This window comes from Camelus bactrianus, chromosome 9, assembly GCF_048773025.1.
Source record: "Camelus bactrianus isolate YW-2024 breed Bactrian camel chromosome 9, ASM4877302v1, whole genome shotgun sequence".
Lineage (NCBI taxonomy): Eukaryota > Metazoa > Chordata > Mammalia > Artiodactyla > Camelidae > Camelus > Camelus bactrianus.
Window position 1 is genome coordinate 46,520,015 of NC_133547.1, and position 24,539 is coordinate 46,544,553.

At 33.0% G+C, this 24,539-nt stretch overlaps 1 protein-coding gene across 4 annotated transcripts in view; it reads left to right on the forward strand.

The window, feature by feature from the left end:
- MAN1A2 (mannosidase alpha class 1A member 2) overlaps window positions 1–24,539 on the forward strand; it is a 149,153-nt gene that overhangs the window by 34,416 nt on the left and 90,198 nt on the right. For all 4 annotated transcript variants that reach the window (XM_010968097.3, XM_045505857.2, XM_074370275.1 and 1 more), the window contains exons 3-5: window positions 1,592–1,688; window positions 13,360–13,478; window positions 18,907–18,987. In XM_010968097.3, the coding sequence (XP_010966399.1) occupies window positions 1,592–1,688; window positions 13,360–13,478; window positions 18,907–18,987 (297 nt within the window). The remainder of the gene's footprint in view (window positions 1–1,591; window positions 1,689–13,359; window positions 13,479–18,906; window positions 18,988–24,539) is intronic.

The window sequence follows — 24,539 nt, forward strand, 5'->3', positions numbered from 1 at the left end:
TCCTCTGTAAATAGAGGTACTTTTCCTTTTTGATTTTTTTTTTTTTTTGCCTTTTATTTGTTTTCTTATTGCACTGGCTAGGACTTTCAGTACATTGTTGAAAAGAAGTGGTGAGAACAGATGTATTTGGTTTGTTCTCAACTTTAGCAGGATCTTCTACTGTTAAGTATGATGTAAACTGTAGGTTTTTTGAAGATGCCCTTTATTAAGACAAGGATATTTCCTTGTAGTTGTAGTTTACTGAGTTTTTATCATGAATGGGTGTTGAATTTTGTCAAATGCTTTGTCTGCATCTAGAATGATGATTGTATGATTTTTTTCCTTTTTATTCTTAACATTATGAATTATATTGATGGGGTTTTGAATGTTAAATTAGTCTTATATTCCTGGGTTGAACTGCACTTGGTCATTGTGTGTTCCTTTTTAATGTATTATTAATTTTTATTAAGGAATTTTTTAAATTTTGTATCTGTTTTTGAGATACATTGGTTTTTAGTTTCCTAGTAATGTCTCTGCCTAGTTTTGGTGTCTGAGTAATGCTGGCTGCAAAAAGCAAGTTGAGAAATGTTTTAATGAATATTATATTTGATATACCACAGACTACTATTACATAATTCAGCTGATACATAATTATGTACTCTGCTGTTGTGTAGCTTAGTACTCCTTGGGTTGTAAGAAACTCAGTTCAAACTAATTGATATAAAAGTGTTTATTAGCTTAGTGGTTCTAAACTAGGACTTCAAACTTGGCTAAATCCAATTCTATAGATGTTTTTGTCAGTAATACGCATCTGTCTGTATCTGTTTTCTTTTGTTATTTAGTTTCTCCACGTTGGGAGAGAGTTAGTTCCCATCAGCCCCAGGGTTATACGTTACATAGACCTTGAGATTGCAAAATGAGAGAGTCCCTCTGACTCCTGGTGCCTATAACAACATGTTTGAAAGGACTTTGTTGCCCCTACTTGAATCACATGTACCCAGTCACGTTGTGTAGGTCATGGGGTGGCAGACCACAGCCTGCTGGCCAAATTCTGCCTACTGCCTCATTTTTTAAAATAAAGTTTAGTTGGAACACAGTTATGCCTGTTTGGTTCTGTGTTATCTAGGGTGCTTTCGTGCTGTAACAGCTAAGTAGTTGCTACAGAGACTGTGTGGATTGCAAAGCCTAAAATATTTACTTTACAGGGAGAGTTTGCTAGTCTTTGGTCTAAGGGTAAGGGATACTCCAGCCAGGCTGTGTTAATTGGTTGTGGAATCAGAGCCCCTTGATTGACAACTCTGGTATAATCACAGTGAGGGAAGGGGAGCTATTTCCAAAAGGATTCATTCTTCCTAAAAGGAAAGAATGCCAGACACCTGCCTCCCCAGTAAAAAAGAGCTTGTTTATTACATCCGATTTTTTGTTCTGTTGTGTAGACTTAAGTTAAACATGGTTATGTGTGTTTTCATACTGACATAGATGTTAATAGAATAATATACTAATGTAGGAGATACAGAAGTTTGTAAGGATAGAATCACTAAGTTACATGAAATATAAAGATAAGAGTCTGTGAAAAATGTAAATTGATGAGTTATAATTTTTCTTTTCTCAGATGATGAAACATGCCTGGGATAATTATAGGATGTACGGGTGGGGACATAATGAACTCAGACCTATTGCAAGGAAAGGACACTCCACTAATATATTTGGTAAGTTTACTTTTTCTAAGTACTGTTTTCATTTTCTACCTTTATTTTTAAAGTAGGATCTAACTGTTTAGGTACTTCCTAAAATCTGAGTGCAGTAGTCCCCCCCTTATCTAATGTTTTGTTTTCCCTGGATTCAATTACTTATAGTCAAGCTTGGTCCAAAAATACTAAATGGAAAATATCAGAAATAAACAATTCATAAGTTTTAAACTGTGTGCCTTTCTGAGTAGCATGATGAAATCTCATGCCATCCTGCTCCCTCCAGCCTGGGGTGTGAACCGTCCCTTTGTCCAGTTTATCCTGCTCATTAGTCACTTAGTAGCCATCTAGGTTACCAGATCAGCTGTGGAGGTATCACAGTGCTTGTGTTCAGGTAACCCTGATTTTACTTAATGATGGCCCCAAAGTATAAAAGTAGTGATGCCAACAATTTGGATTTGCCAAAAAAGCTGTAAAATGCTTCCTTTAAGTGAAAAGGTAAAAGTTCCTGACTTAGTAAGGAAAGAAAAAAATCATATGCTGAGGTTGTAAAGATGTAAGGTAAGAACAAATCTTCTATTTGTGAAATTGTGAAGAAGAAAGTAGAAATGTGTGCTAGTTTTGCTGTCACACCTCAAACTGTAGAAGTTACGGCCACAGTGCAGTTAGTACTTAGTTAAGATGGAAAAGGGATTAAATTTGTACAGTAAGATATTTTAAGGAAAGAGAGACCCCACATTTACGTAACTTTTATTGCAGCATATTATTGTAATTGCTTTATTTTGTGATTATTATTAATCTCATACTGTGCCTAATTTATAAATTAAACTCTACCATAGGTATGTATGTATAGGAAAAGAACATAGTATATATAGAGTTCAGTGCTATCCAGGGTTTCAGGCAGCACTGGGTATCTTGGAATGATTCCCCTTTGGATAAGGGAGGACGACTGTATTTCTATGAAACTGTAACTTGAAGCAACTTTTTTTTTTTGGCAAGTTTCAGTCAAGATTTAGTTATACTTGCTTTGGAAAACACAGATATGTGACAGATTTTCTATTTACATAAAGATTGTTTAGTCATTTATTTGAGTATTTTGAAGCTTCTTCTGCATTGTTATTCTTTACTATCAAGGAAGATAGGTGCCTATTTCTATTTTTTTTTTTTAACACATGCCAATTCTAATACTCACACATTTTAGAGGAGGAGGAAAAGATGGGAAATTCCAGTAGTACTATCGATGTATGTTAAAAAAAAAAAAAGTATCTTGCCCAAGGTGATTTGGTTGGTAAGTTGAGTGAGTTATATTGTATATTTCTAGTTCCAAGGGGAACATTAGCAGTGTGTGTAGGGATGGAGGTTTGGGGAAGAGCTGTGTTTAGAGTTTGCCCTAACTTTCTGCCTCTCTTGACTTCAGGTCACTTGTTAAACTTCTCAGTGTAAAAGAGTAAGTTAACTTACTTACTAACTTAACTAACAGCTTTTACTTAACTCAAGGATTAGTCTTGAGAATTACTGAGCTGTTTTTTGTAGTCTTCACTTCTTTCCCCTATTTTAAAGCCTTCTTGATGTGATGTATATCTTTTAAATAATGGTAGGTGAAGGCAAGAAAATATTAATGGGGTTAGAAGGCACATATATTAGTCATATGCAGTGCAGTTGTCTCTACCACCACAGTAATCCAAGTAATATTTTTTTTATTGTGATTCTGGAAGAATTTTTCTAGTTCTACGATTTCTCTTATAATATGTTTGATGCTTGATTGTTTTCTGTCAAAAAAGGAAATGGCTGAAAGGATAATTTCTCCTGGGTTTGAGAGATGTTGGAATGGAAGGATAATGGAAAAAATTTTCTTTTAGATAATCAAAGTCACCAGTGATCTCATATATGACATTGAAGTTAGCAGCTATCATTTAATGAAATAAAGGTTATTTCCTCAGCAGAGGTTACAGATGAAGGAGTTCCTGTTGCTTTATGAATGCCACAATGAGACATTAGTGTAGTAAAAGACACTGTATTTAGTGATTAATTAAAATTAGATCCTCTCTTCAAGTAACCATCCCTGTATATTAAACTCAGTGGTAAATTCTGAGCCCTTTTAAAAACTTGGAATATAAACATGTATTGAAAATGAGTTGGATGTTAATTTTCTGCTTGGTCTTTTAAGCCGTATTTCTTAGAACATCTAATGTACTAACACTTACCAGTTGGATACTAATCCTAGGCAAGGTAGTAGGTAAATAACATACGTTTATTTTATTTAATCATTGCAATAACTGTGTAAGGAAAGATTGCTGAATTTTAAATCCTAATGGGTAACTTTTGACTTAATGTTTTTTTCTTTTTAAAAATAATAGCATTTTTTTTTTTTTAATGGAAGGTGGTTTTAATTTGTGGTAATTTTGTCAGACTTCTTCAAAAGTGACCTTTGTAGATCACTATTGGTTAGATTGGTAAATGATGACCAGGGCATGGCAGGTTCAGATTATTGTCAGGGTAGTTCTTGCCAGTTGGTCATTAGGAGCACTCAAGCTGATTTACTGGGTAAAGTTATTTTTGAGGTCTTAGAAATTAAAGGAGCTTAGAGTTGGAAAGGGAGACTTCACAAAATGAGTCTTTTAACTTGGTACAAAAGCAAGATTTTGTCAGCTTTAGTCCTCCCTTTCTGAGGGATTATCACATAAATGAATAGCAATTAAGTATTTTATAATACAAAGTTTAAATTTTCATTGAGGCATGAGGACAGTTATTTGCTTTAGAGATTCTGTAACTGGGTTTGTGAATAAAACTGTATCTTCCGTTAGAACAATCGTCACATACACATTAATAGTATTAACATTAACAATCTTTCTATAGTGCTTACCGTGGTGGACTGAATCCTGTCCCCTGTAAATTCATACACTGAAGCTCTAACTCCCAATGTGACTGTATTTGGAGATAGAGCTTCTAGGAGGTAATTAAGATTAAATGAGGTTGTAAGTTTGGGGCCCTAATCAGATGGGGCTGGAACCCTCAAAGAAAGAGAAGGAGACCTACAAGCTCTCTCTCCCCATGCCACATACATCAAGGAAAGGCTACGTGGGTATGATAACAGCAGGAAGGTGGACATCTATAAACCAAGAAGAAGGTGCTCCACTAAAAACTAGAATCTTAATCTTGGACTTTCAGCCTCCAGAACTGTGAGAAAATAAGTTTCTGGGCTGTCTGAGCCTCATAGTGTATGGTGTTTTGTTATGGCAGCCTGAACAGACTAATAAACTAAGCACTATGTGCCAGGGACTGATTTAAGTGATGCATGTGAATGAGCTTATTTAGTACTCACAACAGTTCTATGAGGCACGTGCTATTATTACTGTTCCCATTTTACAGATGAGGAAACTGAAGCACAATTAGGGTTAAATGACTTGCCCAAGGTCACACAGCTTCTAAATAATGGAGCACTTGAGCTGTATCCTCCCCACTCTATATCTCATATTCTTGCTAGTGAGTATGATTTGGCATTTAAAAAAAAAAATCTGTTTTTCACTATTTTGTTTAAATAGAAGTCTAAGCAAAGGGTGACCCCTAGTTCTGAGTGTCTCATTTGACATCCCAAATTCAGTATGCTTTTACAGAATCAGAATCTTAAAGAGTTGGAAGGAACTTTACAAATCTAGCCTATTACTGTAGGAACATATAGGCAGGTATTGAACCCTTAATCACAATATTCTAGATTATAAGGAAAACAATTTAAAATTTGTCTATTTCCTTTTCTTAGCCTTGATTATTAAAACATTCTTTTATATGGTAACGGAAATCATATTCCTCTGACTTCTGCCTAGTTCGTGCTTGGCATCAGAGGGTTTTTTATGTGCAGATAACCAAAAATCCATTTTAAAATGGCTTAAACTAAAAAAGAAATTGAATCAGATCAATGATCCTCTAGAGTAGATCTGATTCCAGACTAAGCTTTTTTCTTTATCTCTTTCCTCTGTTTTCTTCTGTGTGTTTATGTCTTCAGACTGGCTTCTTAGGTGGGATGGCTGCAGCACCTGGAAACTTCGTATCACACATCTATAGAAACTACCACATCTATAGAAACTACCACATCTATAGAAAAGAGAACACTGTAGTGAAGAGAGCACCTGGTTTTCTCAAAAACCACTTTTTTTTTTTTTAATGTATTTGGGCCCTGTGTCCATCCTTGACCCAGATGCTATACCCAGAGGGATGGGATAGATTCGTTTGGCTTTGCCTGGTTAGGGCTCAGCTGTAACTTGTGAGTGGGGAGAGGAAAATGTTGTTAGACATAAGTTAGCACTGGTAGTAATTTTTCCAACAGTGATTAATAGTCACAATGAATTACTTTTACTTAGATATTCTGGAGATTGAAAGATTTTTGTTAGGGATAAATCTCTTTGCATTTAAAATAATTTTGATTTGGAAAAGAAGTATTAATTTGATTTTACAATGCTTTTTGAAGTGTGTCTTGTTTTCCATGTGTGTATGTATAAACTCTTTTTGTCATTTCTAATTTGCTAATGATTTCTAATATTTTGTTGAGGATTTTGTATTCATATTTTGGGAGGCATATTGTTTTGTATTTTTTCTTGTATTATCTTTGTCTTGTTCTGGTGTCAGTGTAATATTGGCCTGATAAAATGAGTTTGGAAGTGTTCTCTGCTCTTTATTTTTCTGGAAAAGATTGTGTACTGCTGGTTTTATATTTTCCTTAAATTTTTGATACAATTTGCCAGTGAAATAACCTGCCTCTGGAGTTTGTTTTTTTGTTCTTTGTTTTAATTTTTTCTGGGAGGTTTTTAAACTATAACTTCAGTTTCTCAATTTCATTTCCTCTGTAAGGACCATTAAGTTTACCTATTTCACCTTGGGTGAGTTTTGGTAGTTGGTGATTTTAAGGAATTGGTCTGTTTCATCTAAGTGGTTGATTTTATGTGCATAGAGTTGTTTGGAGTATTGATACCTTTTGAATATTTGTGGCAGCTGTAGTTTCATTTCTAATATTGCTAATTTGTGTTTTCTCTTTTTTTCTTTGTCAGTCCTACTAGAAGTTTACCAATTTTATTTATATTTTCAAAGAAGCAACTTTTGCTTTCCTTATTCTTCTTGATATTTTCTCTGTGTTTTCAATTTCTTTGATTTCTGCTCTTATCTTTTATTATTTCCACTCTTCTGTATTTTTTGGGTTGATTTTGGTTTTGCTGTTCTAGTTTCTTGAAGTAGAAGCCTAGAGTAGTTTAAAGATCCTCTTTTCCAGTGTAAGCATTTAGTGCTATTAATTTTCTGCTAAGTGCTGCTTTAGCTACATCCCAAAGATTTTGATATGTTGTGTTTTCATTTTTATTCAATTAAGTATGTTTTAAAACTTCCTTTGAGTTTGTTGTTTAATTACTAAATGCTTAGAGGTTTTTCTGTTATCTTTCTGTTACTGATTTCTAACTAAATTCTATTATGGTCAGAGAATATACTTTGGTTCCATGTCTTTTAAATTATTTGAGATTTACTTTATGACCCAGAAACACTCATCTTGGCGAATGTTTATTTGTGGTTGAAAAGAGTGTGTATATGTGTTGTGACTGTTATTCGGTGTAGAATGTTTTATTCATGTCAGTTAGAGCCCATGGGTTAATGGGGTTGTTCAGGCTCCCTCTGTCTGGTTTGCTGTCTAGCAGTGCTGTCAATTACTAAGAGAGGGGTGTTGAAGTTCCCAACTCTAATATTGGATTTCTTTCTTACTCCTTTCAATTCTATCAACTTTTGCTTCATATGTTTTGAGATACTCTTGTTAGATGTTTACACATTTAGGATTATTATGTCTTCTTGGTAGCACCACCAAAGCCCTAATACCAAAAGCAGACAACAATATTACAATAAAAGGACACTATAGACCAATGTCCCTCATGAACATAGACACAAAAATCTGTGACCAAATTAGATTTACCTTAGTAACTCTAATTCAGCAATACATTAAAAAATAATACCTCATGACCAAGTGGAGTTTATCCTAAAATGCATGGTTGGTTTAACATTTGGAAATTAGTTAATGTAATTGAAGACATTAAGGGCCTAAAAGAGGAAAATCATATGATCATTTCAGTAGTTGCCAAAAAAGCATTTAACAGCACTTAATATCCATCCATAGTAAAAACTCTCAGTAAACTTGGACTAGAAGGGAGCTTTCTCAACCCGATAAAGAGCCCATTAACCACCACTATGCCCCCAACACACACACCCAAAACCAAACAAATGTAAAAAATCCCCACGTGTAATGTTGAAAGACTAGACGCCATTCCCTAAGATTGTGAACTAGGCAAAGATATCTCTGTTCTCCAAGTTTTATGTAACATTACATATGAGGTCCTGGCCAGTGCAGTCAAGAAAGACAGAGACAAAAATATACAAAGATTAAAAACAGAGAAGTACAACTATCTTTACGTGTAGTCAATATGATTGTTCATGAAGAAGATTCTAGGGAATCTACCAAACAACAAAAAAGCACTAGAACAAATAAACAAATTTAGTAATAAGGCCATAGGATACAAATTCAATATCGAACATTAATTATATTTCTAGATGCTAGCAATAAAGATTACAAATGCAAATTTAAGATAATATCATTTGCAGTAGCATAAAATATAGGAAGTATATGTGGATGAATTTAACAAAATATGTGCAAAACTTGTACACTGAAAACTGTGATTATCATGAGAAATTTAAAAGGACTTAAATGAAAAAGTTGCCATGTTTATGAGTTGGAATACTCAATGTTGTGGAAATGTCAGTTCTCTTGAAATTCAATATTTAGGTTTAAAGCAATCCCAGTAAAAATTACTTTTCCATATAAATCAAAGTAATTTTTTAAAAGGTAGGAAAAAGTTGAAGGATACACACTATTTGATTTTAAGATTTACTATAAAGCTTCAGTAATGAGGACAGTATGGTTTTAGCATTACGTTATATGTAGAAATCACTGGAAAAGAATAGAAATAGAACTGCACATACATTTTAAATTGATTTTTAACAGGTGCTGAGGTATAATTCAGTGGGTTTTATAGCAAAGTCTTTCCAACAGGTGGTGCTGGATCAGTTACATATTTGTATAGAAAAATAAAAACCTTGACTCTTCAACGTAGTACACAAAAATGAGCTTGGAAATGGGTCACAGATTTAAACGTAAAAACTAAAAATATGAAATTTCCAGTAAAAAGCATTTGAGAAAATCTTTGTGACCTTGAAGTAAGCAAAGAGTTTTCAGATACAAAAAGAATAAACCATGAGAAAAAAAATTGATAAATTTTATTTTATGAAAATTAAAAATTTCTGCTCTCCAGAAGACATTAAGGAAATGAAAAGGCAAGCCACAGAATTAGAGAATATATTTGTGATATATGTATAAGGATGTATTCAGAATATGTAAGTAATTCTCCACTAAAGAAGGTAAACGAATAAGCCAATAAGCACGTCAGTCACAAGGGAAATTAAAATTCAAACCACAGTGCAGTTTCTTACACAGCCATTAGAATGAATAAAATTAAAAAGACCAGTAATGTCAAATATTGACAAGGATGGTAGAACAACTAGACCTCTCATACCCTGCTGCTGAGAGTGTAAAATCATCCTCTCTGGAGAGCATTTGTCAGTCTTTCATAAAGTTAAACATAAACTTACCGTACACCTGGCAAGTACATTCCTAAATATTGCCTCGATGCTCATGAATGAGATCAGATAATAGTTTTAGTTCCTTACTAAGTTACATTTTTGCATCAATGGTATGCAGAATTTGTAAGTTGAATTTTAAGCTCTCTTTTCCTATGTCCTATAAAAATTTATATAGGAGTTACTATCCTTAAAATTAAAATAGAATTTATTCTGTGAACCTTTCAGAGTATGATACTTTCATAGCAAGTAGCTCTTTGAAAATTATTAATTTCCTCTGTTTCTTGGTCTGTTTATATTTAGATTATCTGTTTCTTCTTTCGTAAGTCAAAATAAAACCTATTTTCTTAGAAAATCATCAGTTCACTCATTTTCAAATTTATTTGGAAACTATGACTAAACTGGGCTTTTAAAAATAGTTTTCTTCATTTCCTTTGTATTTGTCTATTAATGCATTCTCAGTTCCTTTCTTGTGTTTTTATATTCCTTTGACTACTTTTTAAAAATTAGTTGTAGATATATTTTATAGTTCTTTTCATAGCACCATTTCTTGAATTTATTATTTTGGCAGTTTTCTTTCTTTTTTTTTCTTAAAAAAATAATTTTTTAAATTGAAGTATAATTGATTTACATGGTTGTATTTCTGGTGTACAGCAAAGTGATTCAGTTATACATATATATTCTTTTTCATATTCTTCTTCATTATAGGTTACTACAAGATATTGTTCCCTGTATTATGTAGTAGGACCTTGTTGTTCATCTATTTTACATATGGTAGTTTGTATCTATTAGTACTTATGTGTACTAATCTCAAACTCCTAATTTATCCCTCTCCCTCTTTCACCATTGGTAACCGTAAGTTTTTTTTTTTAATGTCTGTGAGTCTGTTTCTGTTTTGTAAATGAGTTCATTTGTATCACTTTTTAGATTCCACATGTAAGTGATAACAATATATGTCTTTCTCCATCTGACGACTTCACTTGGTATGATGATCTCTAGGTACATCCATGTTGCTGCAAGTGGCATTATTTTAATCTTTTTTGTGGCTGAATAGTATTCCACTTTATATATATACCATATCTTCTTTACCAGTCATCTGTTGACAAACATTTGGGTTACTTCCATTTCTTGGCTATTGTAAATAGTGCTGTTGTGAACACTGGAGTGCATATATATTTTTGAATTAGAATTTCCTCTGGATATATGCCCAGGAGTAGGATTCCTGGATCATATGGTAAGTCTATTTTTAGTTTTTTAAGGAATCTCCATACTGTTTTCCATAGTGGCTACACCAAATTACATTCCCACCAACAGTATAGGAGAGTTCCCTTTTCTCTGCACCCTCTTCAGCATTTATTGTTTGTGGACTTTTTAATGATGGCCATTGTGATTGGTGTAAGGTGATAGATACCTCATTGTAGTTTTGATTTGTATTTCTCTGATAATTAGTGATATTGAACATCTTTTCATGTGCCTATTGGCCATTTGTTTGCCTTCTTTGGAGAAATGCCTATTTAGATCTCCTGCCCATTTTTTGATCGGATGGTTTGTTTTTTGGTTATTGAGTTGTATGAGCTGTTTGTATATTTTGGAAATGGAGCCCTTGTCAGTCACATTGTTTGCAGATATTTTCTCATTGTCCATAGGTTGTCTTTTTTGTTTACGGTTTCCTTTGCTGTGCAAAAGCTTGTATGTTTGATTAGGTCCCCCTTTATTTCTAATTCATCAATTTCTGCGTTTAGCTTTTCTGATTCTTCTACTTTGTTACTCAAGTTTGTCATTCTTTTTCTTACTTCCTCAGTAGAATGTTCAGAATGTAGTTGTTTTCATTTGTTCTTATTAAGCAGTATCAAATTTTCGAGTTACAAGGTTTTCTCTGAGAACTGGTTTAATTGATTCCCATGTTCTCATAATAAAAGTTTATTAATGTTTTAAATGTTCTGTAGTGTCATTTTAATTCTTATTTGACCCAAAGTAGTTTTAGACTTTTAATTTTTTTCCAGTTGAGATCTGGAGTTGTCTAGGTAAACAGTCATAGTGATTAATTTCAGTTTTGCCTTTCTCTTCCTTGTACTGTTTAAGCTCATGGCACAAACTTCTCCTTTTGGAAAACCAGAATTGGTACAAATATGTGGGTCAGGCCTTTTTTCCATTTCACAGTAGTCAGCACCTTAGAGAAACATGAACTTACAGGACTAAATAACTAACTAGAGAACTGAGCATCAGTACATATAAAAATTGAAATAACAAAAACAGTTGCTCTTATGGATTTAAAATAAGCATGATAATAATTGTGGACAAAAAGAGATACATATTCAAGTGTTTTTATGCAAGAGATATGGATATATGGTTGATTAAATGGCTTGATAGAATTTTTGTTATCTTCATAAAAAGCTGAGGATCAAGAAAAGCAAAAGGAAAGTGTCTGTAATAACACAGAACAAATATTCTGGTTAACACCAACATGAAGGGAGCTGAGTGGGGAGAAAACCAAGGAATTATCAGAGGGTGGTGTATTTGTCTTGTTAGTGAGAATATACACTTCTTGATAAGTTAAAGAAATTATTAGAAACACGTGGATAAGAAAATATGATTTAAGTTAAGGAGAACCATTATAAGAACAAATTTGTATAGCTGTAAACCAGAACAAGAAAACAGTATTTACTCAGGAGAAAAAGGAGTGAAATTAGAAAGGAAAGAAAAGAAGGACTAGGAAATAGAAAATGTGAACTAAGTAGTGTCGAATGCCGACTTCTGAAATATCACCAAGATAACTTTTTGATAAGACAAAGCTGAGTTTAATGCTTACCATGGTAAGGGAGATCACTGCCTCACCAGAGCCCTAGTAAGTCTTCAGATGGGAAGGACAAAGCTGAGATATGTATTAAGATTTTAAGTCTAGTTTAACGTGGGCCTTTCAGCTCAGGGGTTATGATTGATTATAGCTTGGATATGATCGGGTAAGGATCGTGATATAACATTTTAGGATTGCGAAATGGATAATTTAGAAGGAAAGGGTTTAGAGTTTCAGAGTCTTAACCATCATATGATACTTTGTGTTAAAAAGTTGATGGGTCTTCCAAGTATTTCCTGGAATAAACAGTAGTTTATTTTGCAGCATTTCTCTCTGAGCAAGAGTTTCCTAGAACAGTAAACTCATGTTGATGAAGACAATGTAATAGTAAAGTCATGTAGATGTAGACAATAAGCTGTGTGGGTGATTTTCATTCTCAGAAGGTAGAAATAATAACTGCATTTCTGGGGTTAGGGAGGACCCAGCTGCTCCCTATTATTATTATTACACTACTAGATTTGTTTTGCTAGTATTTTATTCAAGATTTTTGCAGTTACATTCATTAGTAAGATTGTCCTGTTCTCTTTTCTTGTGTTTACAGTATCTGGTTTTGCTATCAATTGGGCTAGCTTTGTTGAAGTAGTTCCTTGCTCCCTGAAGCATTTTCTGTAAGATCAAGATGGTATCTTTCTTGAAGATGGGTAGATCTTTCTATTTTGATTTTCTCTACTCACGTTTTATTTAATGACTTTCAATATACTCAATGTGCTTTACCTGCTTTTTGGTTGTTAAGGATTAAATTATAGTTTATATTCTACCATGATTTATAATATAGCCTTGTTATACTTCTATTATTATTTAAAGTGTATTTTTTTTTTTTGCCCTTTCTATTAATTTGAACCAAAAGAGCATGGTTACCACCCTCCCCCTTTCATAAACTAATCTTTTTTTTTTTTAATCTACCTCAGTTAAGTAGATAGATATCTCATATTCTGACCAGGAAGAAAACTAAGGAGAATTTTAATTTAGTTTTCCTTTATCTTTTTATTAGTTAGCAATGTGTCATCTTTAGGAAAATGTTTTAAACAATGTATATTATCTATTATGGAAAAGTGAACCACGTTGGATATTCTTTTTCATCCTTACATTCCTACTTTGATTTACTTTTTATATATGAGAAATTAAAATAGGTCTTATATGAAGGACATCTTTTTAATGACAGTTTTTCCCCTTCCAATTTAGGAAGTTCACAAATGGGTGCTACTATTGTAGATGCTTTGGATACTCTTTATATCATGGGACTTCATGATGAGTTCCGAGATGGGCAAAAATGGATTGAAAACAACCTTGATTTCAGTGTGGTAAGTATACAATTGATAATGTATCTGACTGAGTGTGAAAAGGCACAGTCTTACCATAGTTTTGATCATTATACTAGCAGTTTAAGGAAATCCTAAGTCCCCTTTCTTCTTTCGGTATTGTCTCTTGTTTAATTTTTGTATAAAATATGCATCCTTTTTCACCATTTTCCTTTTACTTTTCTTGCCCTTATCATTTAATGCAAGGTGTTAAATGTGTTAAGAGTTAGGAAAAAAAAAAAACCACACACATTGAACTCGAAATATCAGGAAACCATCAATTACCTTTTAAATAATAAGTGTTTTATTATTTTTTGAAGATGTGATGATTTGGCACATCTTTGATGAGCCTTCATATTTAGGCCTGTGCTCATGCTTCCAGCATTTTGGCATAGTTTTAACTGGTACTGCTTAGGTTCGAAGCCCAGCACAGCTACATTTCAGTGCTGCTTGGGAAACTTACATGCTACTTATTCCTTCTAAATCTGTCATTAAAATTATAATCCTATTGCAGTATTGTGAGAATTATTTGGGATAATCTGGTACATATTAAGTATTCAGTAAATGATAGCAGTTATTTTCATTATTACCAGTCTTCACCTAAAAGATGTGTGTACTTCTTTGTCATATTCATAATCACCTTTCATGATATTTGTATTTACCATTCCTTCTGACTGTAGTGAGAAGCGGCTTGGTTATGTGTTTTTGTCTTTGGTAGACTCTGAATCATTTAAATTGTGATTTAAGTCCATAATTATTTCTTCTCTGATGCCTTTCCTGATGCTAATTAGACAAAAACTGATCACTTTCCTTTATGTTATTTTAGCATTTTGGACATACCTCAATTAGAACAATTTTTTTTTTAATCAGTTAGGTTTAAGTTTGGCTCTGAATGGCAGAAAACCTAGTGTAAAATAGCTTAAATAAGATAGATGTTTATTTCTCTTTCATGCAAATCAAGTGCAGATATAAGCAGTTTAGAGCTGGTTTGGGTAGTTCCTCCATGACCAAGGACCTAGGTTCCTTTGTCTTACTGCTCTGTGAGCTTCAGTGTAAAGCTTCAACCTCATGATACAAGATGATTCCTCAAGACAAGGTGGGTAAACCTTCCTAGCTGCAGAAAGGAGGAAGGTACAGAGAAAAGATACGTGATGTTCAGAAGTTGGTTACTCCAGTTTTGCTTGTATATCATTGAGTGGATTGTACTCATAAGGGCTCGCCTTACTGTAAAAGGAGGCTGAGAAATGTAATTTTTTTTCTTGTATAGTTATGTAGCCCTTATAGATTATGCTTTTTGTATCTTATTTAAGAAATTCTTTCTCCAAGATCATGAAAATGTATTCCTATATTTAATTCTGAACATTTTAAAGTTCTACTTTTGCATTTAAGTCTTTAATCCTTATGTAGTTGATTATGTAGGTAGGGTGAGATAGCAACTGTCAACTGATCCTAGCACATTTATTTCCCTGCTATTTTTACATGCCACATTAGTCATATATTAGTTATATTAGTCTGTTTTTTCTACTGGCTTTTCTCTTTATCTCTACATCAGTATTTTAGTAGTCTAGATATTTACTGTAGTCTTAACTACACTATTTTTACAAGAAGCTTGATAGCTATATCTGAATCTTGATATTTGATCTCGTTCTACTAGGAAATTATCTTAGCAATTCTCAGTTCTTTGTTCTTGTAAGTTTTGGAAGACGATGTTGAGATTTTGATGAAGATTGCTTGCAGTTTATAGATTAATTTGGAGAGAATTGGCATTTGTGAATCTCACTCCTGTTTGTTAACATGGCATCTTTATTATGCTTAATAATTTGTTGGTATATCATTGTATCAGTTGGCTCAATCAAGAACTGGAACTGTATAGTTTTTTAAATTAGAGGATTTAATGTTTAGAATTGCTGACCAATTAATGGGGAACTGACAAGACAAAAAGAGAACATTGTGGTATTCCAAGAGGTAGGAACTGCAGTAAACAATTGCCATGCCTGGATCTGTACGAATAATGGGAAGTGGTTGAGATCATTAAAATTCAGTAGCTTGGGCCTCAGGCTATTTCAGAACTGGGACTTAGACCTTTGAGGAGGGGGTAGCCAGCTAGAGCTTGGTATCTGTAAGGGGCATAAGAAGGCTGATTTGGGGAATGTGTATGTGGCGGGGGAACTGTAACCTGGAACTAACTGCCACTGTCACGGTGAAAAACCACGGCTGCTTTGATACTGTCAGAAACTAAAGGCAAACTGGAAGGAGTAAGTTCCTTCTCCTTCCTTCAGCCTTGTATTATCTTTGTAGAACCTCCTATTGGCAGGGCCTATAAGGGAAATGAGAAATGCATTTGAGGAGTTCCAATTTCAGTGTACCAAAGTAAACTGTAGAAGGATGGATTTGAAGCTGAGAAAAAAATGGCTTAATAATCAGCACAGTCATTTTCCACTCTTTTACTTTTAACCTTTCTGTGTCATATATGTTAGCTGTATATTTTACCTATAGTGTGTACTTAGATTTTGTTATTTTTGTCTAGTCTTGGAGTCTTTTAACTGTTAAGTCTGAAATGTTAACATTTAGTATGATAATATATTTTTAGAGTTGGCTTTTCCATCATTGTTTTGCTGCCTATATTATTATTGTACTTTTCATTTGCTTTTATTTTCTGTCTTCCTTGTTTTGGATTAAATTACTCATGTCTGTTTTCCTCTACTAGTTTTTAGTTTAGATCTCTTTTTCCCTCTATTAGTTTGACTTTATACTTTCCATTTCCACTTATTTTGGGGTTACCATTAAAATTTTAATATGTATACTTACCAAAGTTTAAAATTAACCAATTTCTCTATTCTTCTGAGAAACATAAGAATCTTAGAATGCTTTAATTTAGCTTATCTCTCTCTTGTCTTATTGGTAATTGTTGTCTAGTTGGTCTCGACTTACATTTGAAACTTCCCTATTAAATAATGAGTGAATAAATAAATTACTATATTTATTGAGTGCCTTCTCCATGACATAGTTCTAGATCTATGGATATAGAAATGGAAAAAAAAACAGTTATCTCTAATTTATTCTAGTGTATATTCTAGTTTTGGGAAAAAAATCGTAACTATATATTCAAGTTCTGTATAGCATGTCAGATAGTGATATGTGCTCACTCTTAAAGAAGAGTAAGTAGAATTGGAGTAAGTGTTGGTGAGAGATTGCTGTTTTATGTCCAGTGGCTACTGAAGGACTCTTGTTATGGTGACATTTTTGAGAAGAAACCTAAGGAAAGCCATGTGGATATCAGAGAGCCAAGTTCTCTCCTAATAGGTATTATAGCTGAGTATAGAATTAGAGGTTGATTATTTTCTCTTAATCTTTTAAAGATACAGTTCCATTGTCTTCCTGTTTCTTTATGCTATTGAGAAGTACGCTGTCAGTTTAATTTTAAAAGATAATCTTTTTCCTCTTGTTTTAATATTTCCTTTTTTTTTTTTTTTTTTTTTGCTTTGTTGTTCTGGAATTCCATTACCATGTATTTGTATTTAGATTATTCCTTAAAGGACTCAGTGTTTTATCAGCCTAAAGACTTTTGCTTTCATCAGTTCAGGAAGATTCTCAGTCGTTACTCCTGAGAATAGTGCCTCTGCTTCATTCTCTCCCTTTTCTCCCTCTAGGACTTCTTTAAATTTCTGTCTTTTATGAGGGAAGGTATAAATTTTACAAATAATTACATAGTATTCAGATGATGATAAGTATTAATTGGGGAAATAATACAATGTAAGTGATATTAGTGATGAGGATTTCTTCACTATTTTATATGGTGTCGTCAGAAAAACTTTCTAAGTGAAATTTGCTTGGAGATCTGCAGATAAAGTATAAAGACTGATGCAGAAGTGAGTTTGACAATTCTTGAACTGTATGTAGACCCATTTGGTAACAATAAAGTGAGTAAAAGGAATATTGGAAGGAGATGATGTCAGAGAGGTTGTGAGGAACCTGATTATGTTGGATCTTATAAGTCATTTTACTTTGAGTGTAGCCAGAAGTCATGGTAAGGGTTTGCACAGATTAGTGACCTAAGCTGCCTTAAGATTGAAAATGTTCATCACCACTGTCGGCTGTATGGTGCTGAATAAATGGAGTGCTGGGAGGAGGGCATGAAGTCAGGGAAACTGATTAGAAGGTATTATTGTTCCAGTGAGTGAGAGAGAGAGGCCCTCTCTCCCTCTTTCCCTTCCTTTCTATGTTTAGTGAAATGTCTATTGTGTACCCTGCAGTGTACTATATACTGGGAATATGTGAAGTAATATAAACCACTTGCAGTCAATTCTAGCCACCAGAACATGGTGGGATGACAGTTATGTTATTAAAAAATTACATTGTATTGTGAAAATTCTACATTAGGGAATTATGCTTGTGTTAGCAAATGATGTCTTCTGCCTATGAAAGTTGGAAAGACTTCAGGGTAATATATAAGTTCTGTTTAATTTTTATTTAAAAATTAATTATAAATGGTATTTATTAGTCAGTTTTGTATATTCTTTAGATTCTTTGGTCAGTTCTTTGCCACTTCTATTTTTCTTTCCATGTATTAGAGTCTTTCTTAGCAATATCTTTAATCCATATCTAAATGCAAACCTATAGACTATGTGGTAAAGTTATAAATATTGCTATATTTGTGGCAAATTTCCTTCTGTAAGTTGTTTGCCTTTTAATTTTGTTCATGGTTTTTTCTTATAAGTAATTTCTATTGTGGAGAAATTCAAGCCTATCATCATTTGTTACCAATGCTGTTGATTTTAGCCTTACAAAGAAGCTTTCTCCAAGAAGTATAGAGATTGTCACATTTATTCTACTTTTTATTGCAATTTTTCTATATGTACTTCTAAATCATTTGGATTTCATAAATATATATATAATATGAAATGACTATCCAAATTGATTTCTTACCTACAAGTCAGTTTTTTTGGCATTATTAATTGAAAAGCCCATCATCTAACATTATTTTTTGGTACCTCCTTTAACACTGGTATAGTTATATCCAGAAAAATATTGAAAATTCATGAAGAGAGCTAGAAGTGAAAATAGACATTACAGAGTAGTGATTAGAACAGAAAAAAAAGGACCAGTAAGGGAGAGCACCATTCCAGAATTTAAGAAACAGAGGCTTTCATAAGGGAGAATTGTCAACAGCATTAAATAGCTTGATAATTTCGCAGTGAGGCACATGAAAATGGCCCATTGGTTTTGGCAGTTAGGAAGCTGTGGTGACTAATAGAGGAGTTTCAATAATGTTAACAAATGAGAGGTGAGATTGCAGTTGCATGAGAAATGAAGACTTAGAAAGTGGAAAAAAAATTCTCAATGTGTTTGTGAGGAACAAAGGAACTATTGAAGATTTTTGAAACCTCTACAGCTTTACGTATATATGAATATTTTCAATATGTTTTCACAGAATTCAGAGGTGTCTGTTTTTGAAGTCAATATTCGATTTATCGGAGGCCTACTTGCAGCATATTACCTTTCAGGAGAGGAGGTGAGCAAAATCAAGTAATATATTGTTTGTGGGGAAAAGGTTGTGAATGAACCTTAGTAAAATGAAAGATTTCCCTAGCAGCATGTCATCTTTTTACTTTTTATTTTATTTTACTTTTTCCGGAGGGGGTAGGTAATTAGGTTTTGTGTTTTTTTTTTTTTTTTTCAAATTTATTTATCTTTAATGGAGGTACTGGGGATTGAACCCAGGACCTTATGCATGCTAAGCATGCACTCTACCACTGAGCTATACCCTCCCCTCTAGCATGTCATCTTTTTTAATTGTCTGATATTGAACTAATCTACAGGTTTGCTGAAATAACTAGATCTTCAGATAGAGCTCTGTTCCTTGGGAATAATGATTTTTCCATTTTGAGAATCTCAGTAAAACAAATTCATCACAGATTCTAGCATTATATGCACATCTCCTTTGTAGGAGTGATACTTCTCTAGGATTTTGCCATTGTAATTAATTACATGGTTGAAACAAAGGGAGAAAATAAATTAATAAGATTGGAATTAAGTGAATCAGTAAGAATGAGTGTGGATCTTTCATAAGTCTAAAAATTAATAAAAATGCCTATTTGGAAATTGAATGCAATTTATTGCTATGAATTAAAAAAAAAAACAACAACTCTGGATTCTCCTTTCTGGAAATCTTGGTGTGATACTCAAAGACATACTTGAGATGTACAGTGGTGGGGAAGTGGGTGTGGGAAATTCCTTTTTACTACTCAGATGAGTTAAAGGATGGGGTTGGAGAATATGAGAAAGAGAAACTAAAGGAAGAGGTTATAGTCATTTCCCTTTTGTTTTCTGAGAAACTACTTTGCCCTTATATTTAATTGGTTTCTTGGTCTAAATGATTGTAAAAGCTCTTTGTAAATTTAAGAAAATGCATCTTTTGTTTATAGGTCTATAATCTATAAAGATAGATTTTAATGTCTTCAGTTTTGTTTGTTTTTTTTTTTTTTGACATTTAACTTTAAAATAGTCATTTTTAGGATTGCTTTTCCATTTATGGCTTCTAGATTTTGGTCCTTAGAAAGCCTTCCCTATGTCTAAATTATTACAAAACAAAAATTCCTACTTTTTTGGATTTTTATGATTGTATATGCTTATATTTAAATATTTCATCTATCTTTGTGTGCTTTTGTCTGCAAAGAGTGAGATACCCATGTACTATTATTTTTTTAGAAGAAATATGTTTGAAGATAATGGCATTAATCTATAATACTAGATAAATAATATTTATCTTAAAGTGTAATTTTACTGTCAGACTTTACTGTGTACTTTGTACTGTGTACTGTGTACTTTGATTATATCTCCAGCCTATCTTTCTGTTGTCAGGACACTTCACTTCCCATTTAATAAAATAAAAGAAAATATTTATACTCTGGCAAAGAGGTTTTCAGACTGCAATGTTTATCAAGATCACATAGTGTGTTTTATAAAAATGAAGATTCCAAGCCCTATTCATAAGACTGTTACTCAGTTGGTTTAAAGTGGAGACCATTATTTATGTTTTTTATCAAGTACTCCTTGTTAAAGGTGCTTTTGGAAACTATAGTTCTATACTTTGAGAGTCTCTGACCTAGCTTATATGAATAAAATCATTGTATATTAATTGATAGGATTTTTTTTGTTCAGGGTTGTTGAGATTTTACTTATTACATAGAGTAAAATTCACCCACTATAGTATATACTTTTACAAGTTTTGACAGTACATGCAATCTAGTAACCACCAGCACAATCAAAATATGGACCTCTGTCATCCTAGAAAATTCCCTTTTACCATTTTATGGTCATCTCACCCCATACTGCCAGCCTCTGGTAACTGCTAATCTGTTTTTTGTCCCTGCAGTTAGGAATATTGGCTTCTTTCATGTAGCACAATGCATTTCAGATTTATCCACGTATTTAGTAATTCATTCCTTTTTACTGCTGTATGGTATTCCGTTGTGTGGCTATAACACAGTTTATCCATTCACCAGTGAATCTGTTTTTAGTTTTGGAGATTATGAATAAAACTGCTATAAACATTTTAGTGTAGGATTCTGTGGGACCATAAATTTTATTTCTCTTGGGTAAATATCTAGAAGTAGGATTGCTGGATCAAACAGTAAGTAAATTTTGGAAGAACCTGCCAGACTTTTCCAGTAGTTCCCTTCCATCATGATCAATATTGAGAGTTTCTTTATTATTTTTAGCTATTCTAATAGATACGTAATATTATCTCATTGTGGTTTTATTTTCCTTTTCTCTAGTGACAAATCACGTTGAGTACCTTTTCATGTGCTTATTTGTCATTCATGTCTTCTTTAATTGTTCAGATCTTTTGCCGTTAAATTTTTTTTGGTTTGTTTTCTTATTACTGATTGTTGAGAGTTTTTTGTATATTCTGGGCATAGGACTTTTATAACCTATGTATTTATAAATATTTTCTGTCTATGGCTTTTCAGTGAATTAAAAGTATCTTGAATTGAGGTTGTTACATCTTGAAGTAGTCCAGTTTATTGTTTTCATCTTTTGTAGTTTGTCCAATTGGTATTTTATTTAAGAAATGTCTGCTTAATCCAAGGTCACAAAGAGTTTCTGTTGTTTTCCTCTGAAAGTATTATAGTTTTACTTTACTATACTTTTAAATCTATAATTCATTTTGAGTTAAATTCTATATGCTGTGAGGTATAGGTTGAGCTTCATTTCTTTCCATATGGATATCCAAGAATTCTAGCACCCTTTATTGAAAAGACTATTCTTTCTCTATTTAATTGACTTTGCACCTTTCTTGAAATCAATTAACGATACATGAAATCAGTTGACCAAGCGTGGGTCTACTTCTAGACTCTGTTCTGTTAATCTGCATTTGTCCTTTTTCCGTTACCATACTGTGTTCATTATTATAGCTTTATGGAAGTGAAATCATCATGGTCTTTATGATCTTGTAATCTGGTTGTGTGTTTTCCAACTTTGTTTCAAAACAAAATTCTTTAGACTATTCTAGTTTTATTTTCTGTATAAATTTTGGAATCAGTTTGCTTGTTTCTACAGAATATCTTACTGGGATTTTGATTGGTATTACATTGAGTCTATAGATAAGTTTAGGGAAAATTGATATCTTAACAATTTTGAGCCTTCCAGTCCATGAATATATCTTCCCATTTATTTAGTCCTTTAATTTTCTTCATTGATGTTGTAGGTTTTACAGCTCCTATACATATTTTGATGGATTTATACCTATTTCATGTTTTTTTTGGTGCTAAGTGGTATTGTATTTTAAAATTTCAGTTGCTAATTGTACATTGCCAGTATATATAAATACAGTTGATTTAAAAAAAAAACTTCTATAATAAAGACTTAAGATTTTCAGCTGGCTCAAGATATTTTGTTTTTCTCTAGATAACTTTCCTGATACTATCATTTTAAAAAACTGTGGTAAAATGCACATAACTTAAAATTTTTCATATTTAAGTGTACGGTTCAGTGTCACAAAGAACATCATTCACATTGTTGTGCACTGTGCAATTTATTTTTATTTTGACCTTATACCCTGAGGTTATCGTAAATTCACTAGTTAATTCTAGTCACTTTTAAGTGGATTTTGATACATACTTTTGGAATTTCTTTGTAAACAATCATGTAATCAATGAACAGAAATGTTTTATTTCTCTGCATAGAGAACAGTTTTGTTTGTATAGTTCTTTTATTTCTTTTTCTTGCTGTATCACATTGCCTAGAACCTCCACTAAGTACAAAGTTAAATGGGAGTGCTGAGAGTGGACTTACTTGCCTCATTCCTGATCTTAGGAGAAGAGCATTTAGTCTTTCATCAATAAGCGTAATGTTAGCCATAGGTTTTTTGTAGATGTCCTCTGTCATCTTGAAGAAGTTCCTTTCTATTCCTATTTGCTAAGATTTTTAAAATCAGGAGTGGATATTGAATCTTGTCCAATGTTTTTATGGCATTTAATTAGATGATTATATGCTGTTTCTTCTTTATATGTTGATAATGTGAATTATGCTGTTTGATTTTTTTAAAGAAGATATATGTTTTTATTGAAGTATAGTCAGTTTACAATGTTGTGTCATATTTGATGTATAGCATAATGTTTCAGTCATACATGTATATACATATATTTCTTTTCATATTCTTCTTCATTATAGGTTACTACAAGATGTTGAATATACTTCCCTGTACTATAAAGTAGAAGCTTGTTGTTTATTTTATATATAGTAGTTAGTAGCCGCTAATCTCAAACTCACAATTTATCCTTCCCCTCTAGTAACCTTAAGTTTGTTTTCCACATTTGTGTCCTTTTTTTAGATTCCACATGTAAGTGATGTCATATTTTTTTTCCCCTCTTTCTGGCTTACTTCACTTAGTATGAAGATCTGCAGGTCCATCCATGTTGCTGCGAATGGCATTATTTTCTTTTTTATGGCTGAGTAGTATTTGTGTGTGTATGTGTGTGTGTGTGTGTGTGTGTGTGTGTGTGTGTGTGTGTGTATACTGTACAGTCATCTGGATAAAGTCATCTGTTGAATGGACATATAGATTGTTTCCGTGTCTTGGCTATTGTAAATAGTGCTGCTATAAACATTGGGGTGCATGTATCTTTTCGAATTAAGAGTTTCTTCCAGATATATGCCCAGGAGTGGGATTGCTGGATCATATGGTAGCTCTGTTTTTAGTTTTTTAAAAAATCTCCATACTGTTTTCCATAATGGCTACATCAAACTACATTCCCACCAACAGAGTAGAAGGGTTCCCTTTTCTCCACACGCTCTCCAGCATGTATCATTTGTGAACATTTTAATGATGGCCATTCTTACTGGAGTGAGGTGACACCTCATTGTAGTTTTGATTTGCATTTCTCTGGTAATTAGTGATATTGAGCATCTTTTCATGTGCCTACTGGCCATCTGTATGTCTTCATTGGAGAAATGCTTGTTTAGGTCTTCTGCCCATTTTTGGATTGGGTTGTTTGGTTTTTTTTATTAACTTCTGTGAGCTATTTGTATATTCTGGAATTAAAGCCCTAGTCAGTCGCATCATTTGCAAATATTTTCTCCCGTTCCGTAAGTTGTTGTTTTGTTTTGTTTATGGTTTCTCTTGCTGTGCAAAAGCTTATAAGTTTAATTAGGTCCCATTTGTTTATTTTTGCTCTTATTTCTATTGCCTGGGTAGACTGCCCTAGGAGAACATTTCTAAGATTTATGTCAGAGAATGTTTTGTCTATGTTTTCTACTAGGAGGTTTATAGTGTCTTGTCTTATGTTGAAGTCTTTGAGCCATTTTGAGTTTATTTTTGTGTATGGTGTGAAGGAGTGTTCTAAGTTCATTGATTTACATGTGGCTGTCCAGCTTTCCCAACACCACTTGCTGAAGAGATTGTCTTTTCTCCATTGTATATTCTTGCCTCCTTTGTGGAAGATTAATTAACTGTAGGTGTGTGGATTTATTTCTGGGCTCTCTACTCTGTTTCATTAAACCTTATGTCTGTTTTTGTGCCAATACCACACTGTTTTAATTACTGTAGCTCTGTAGTATTGT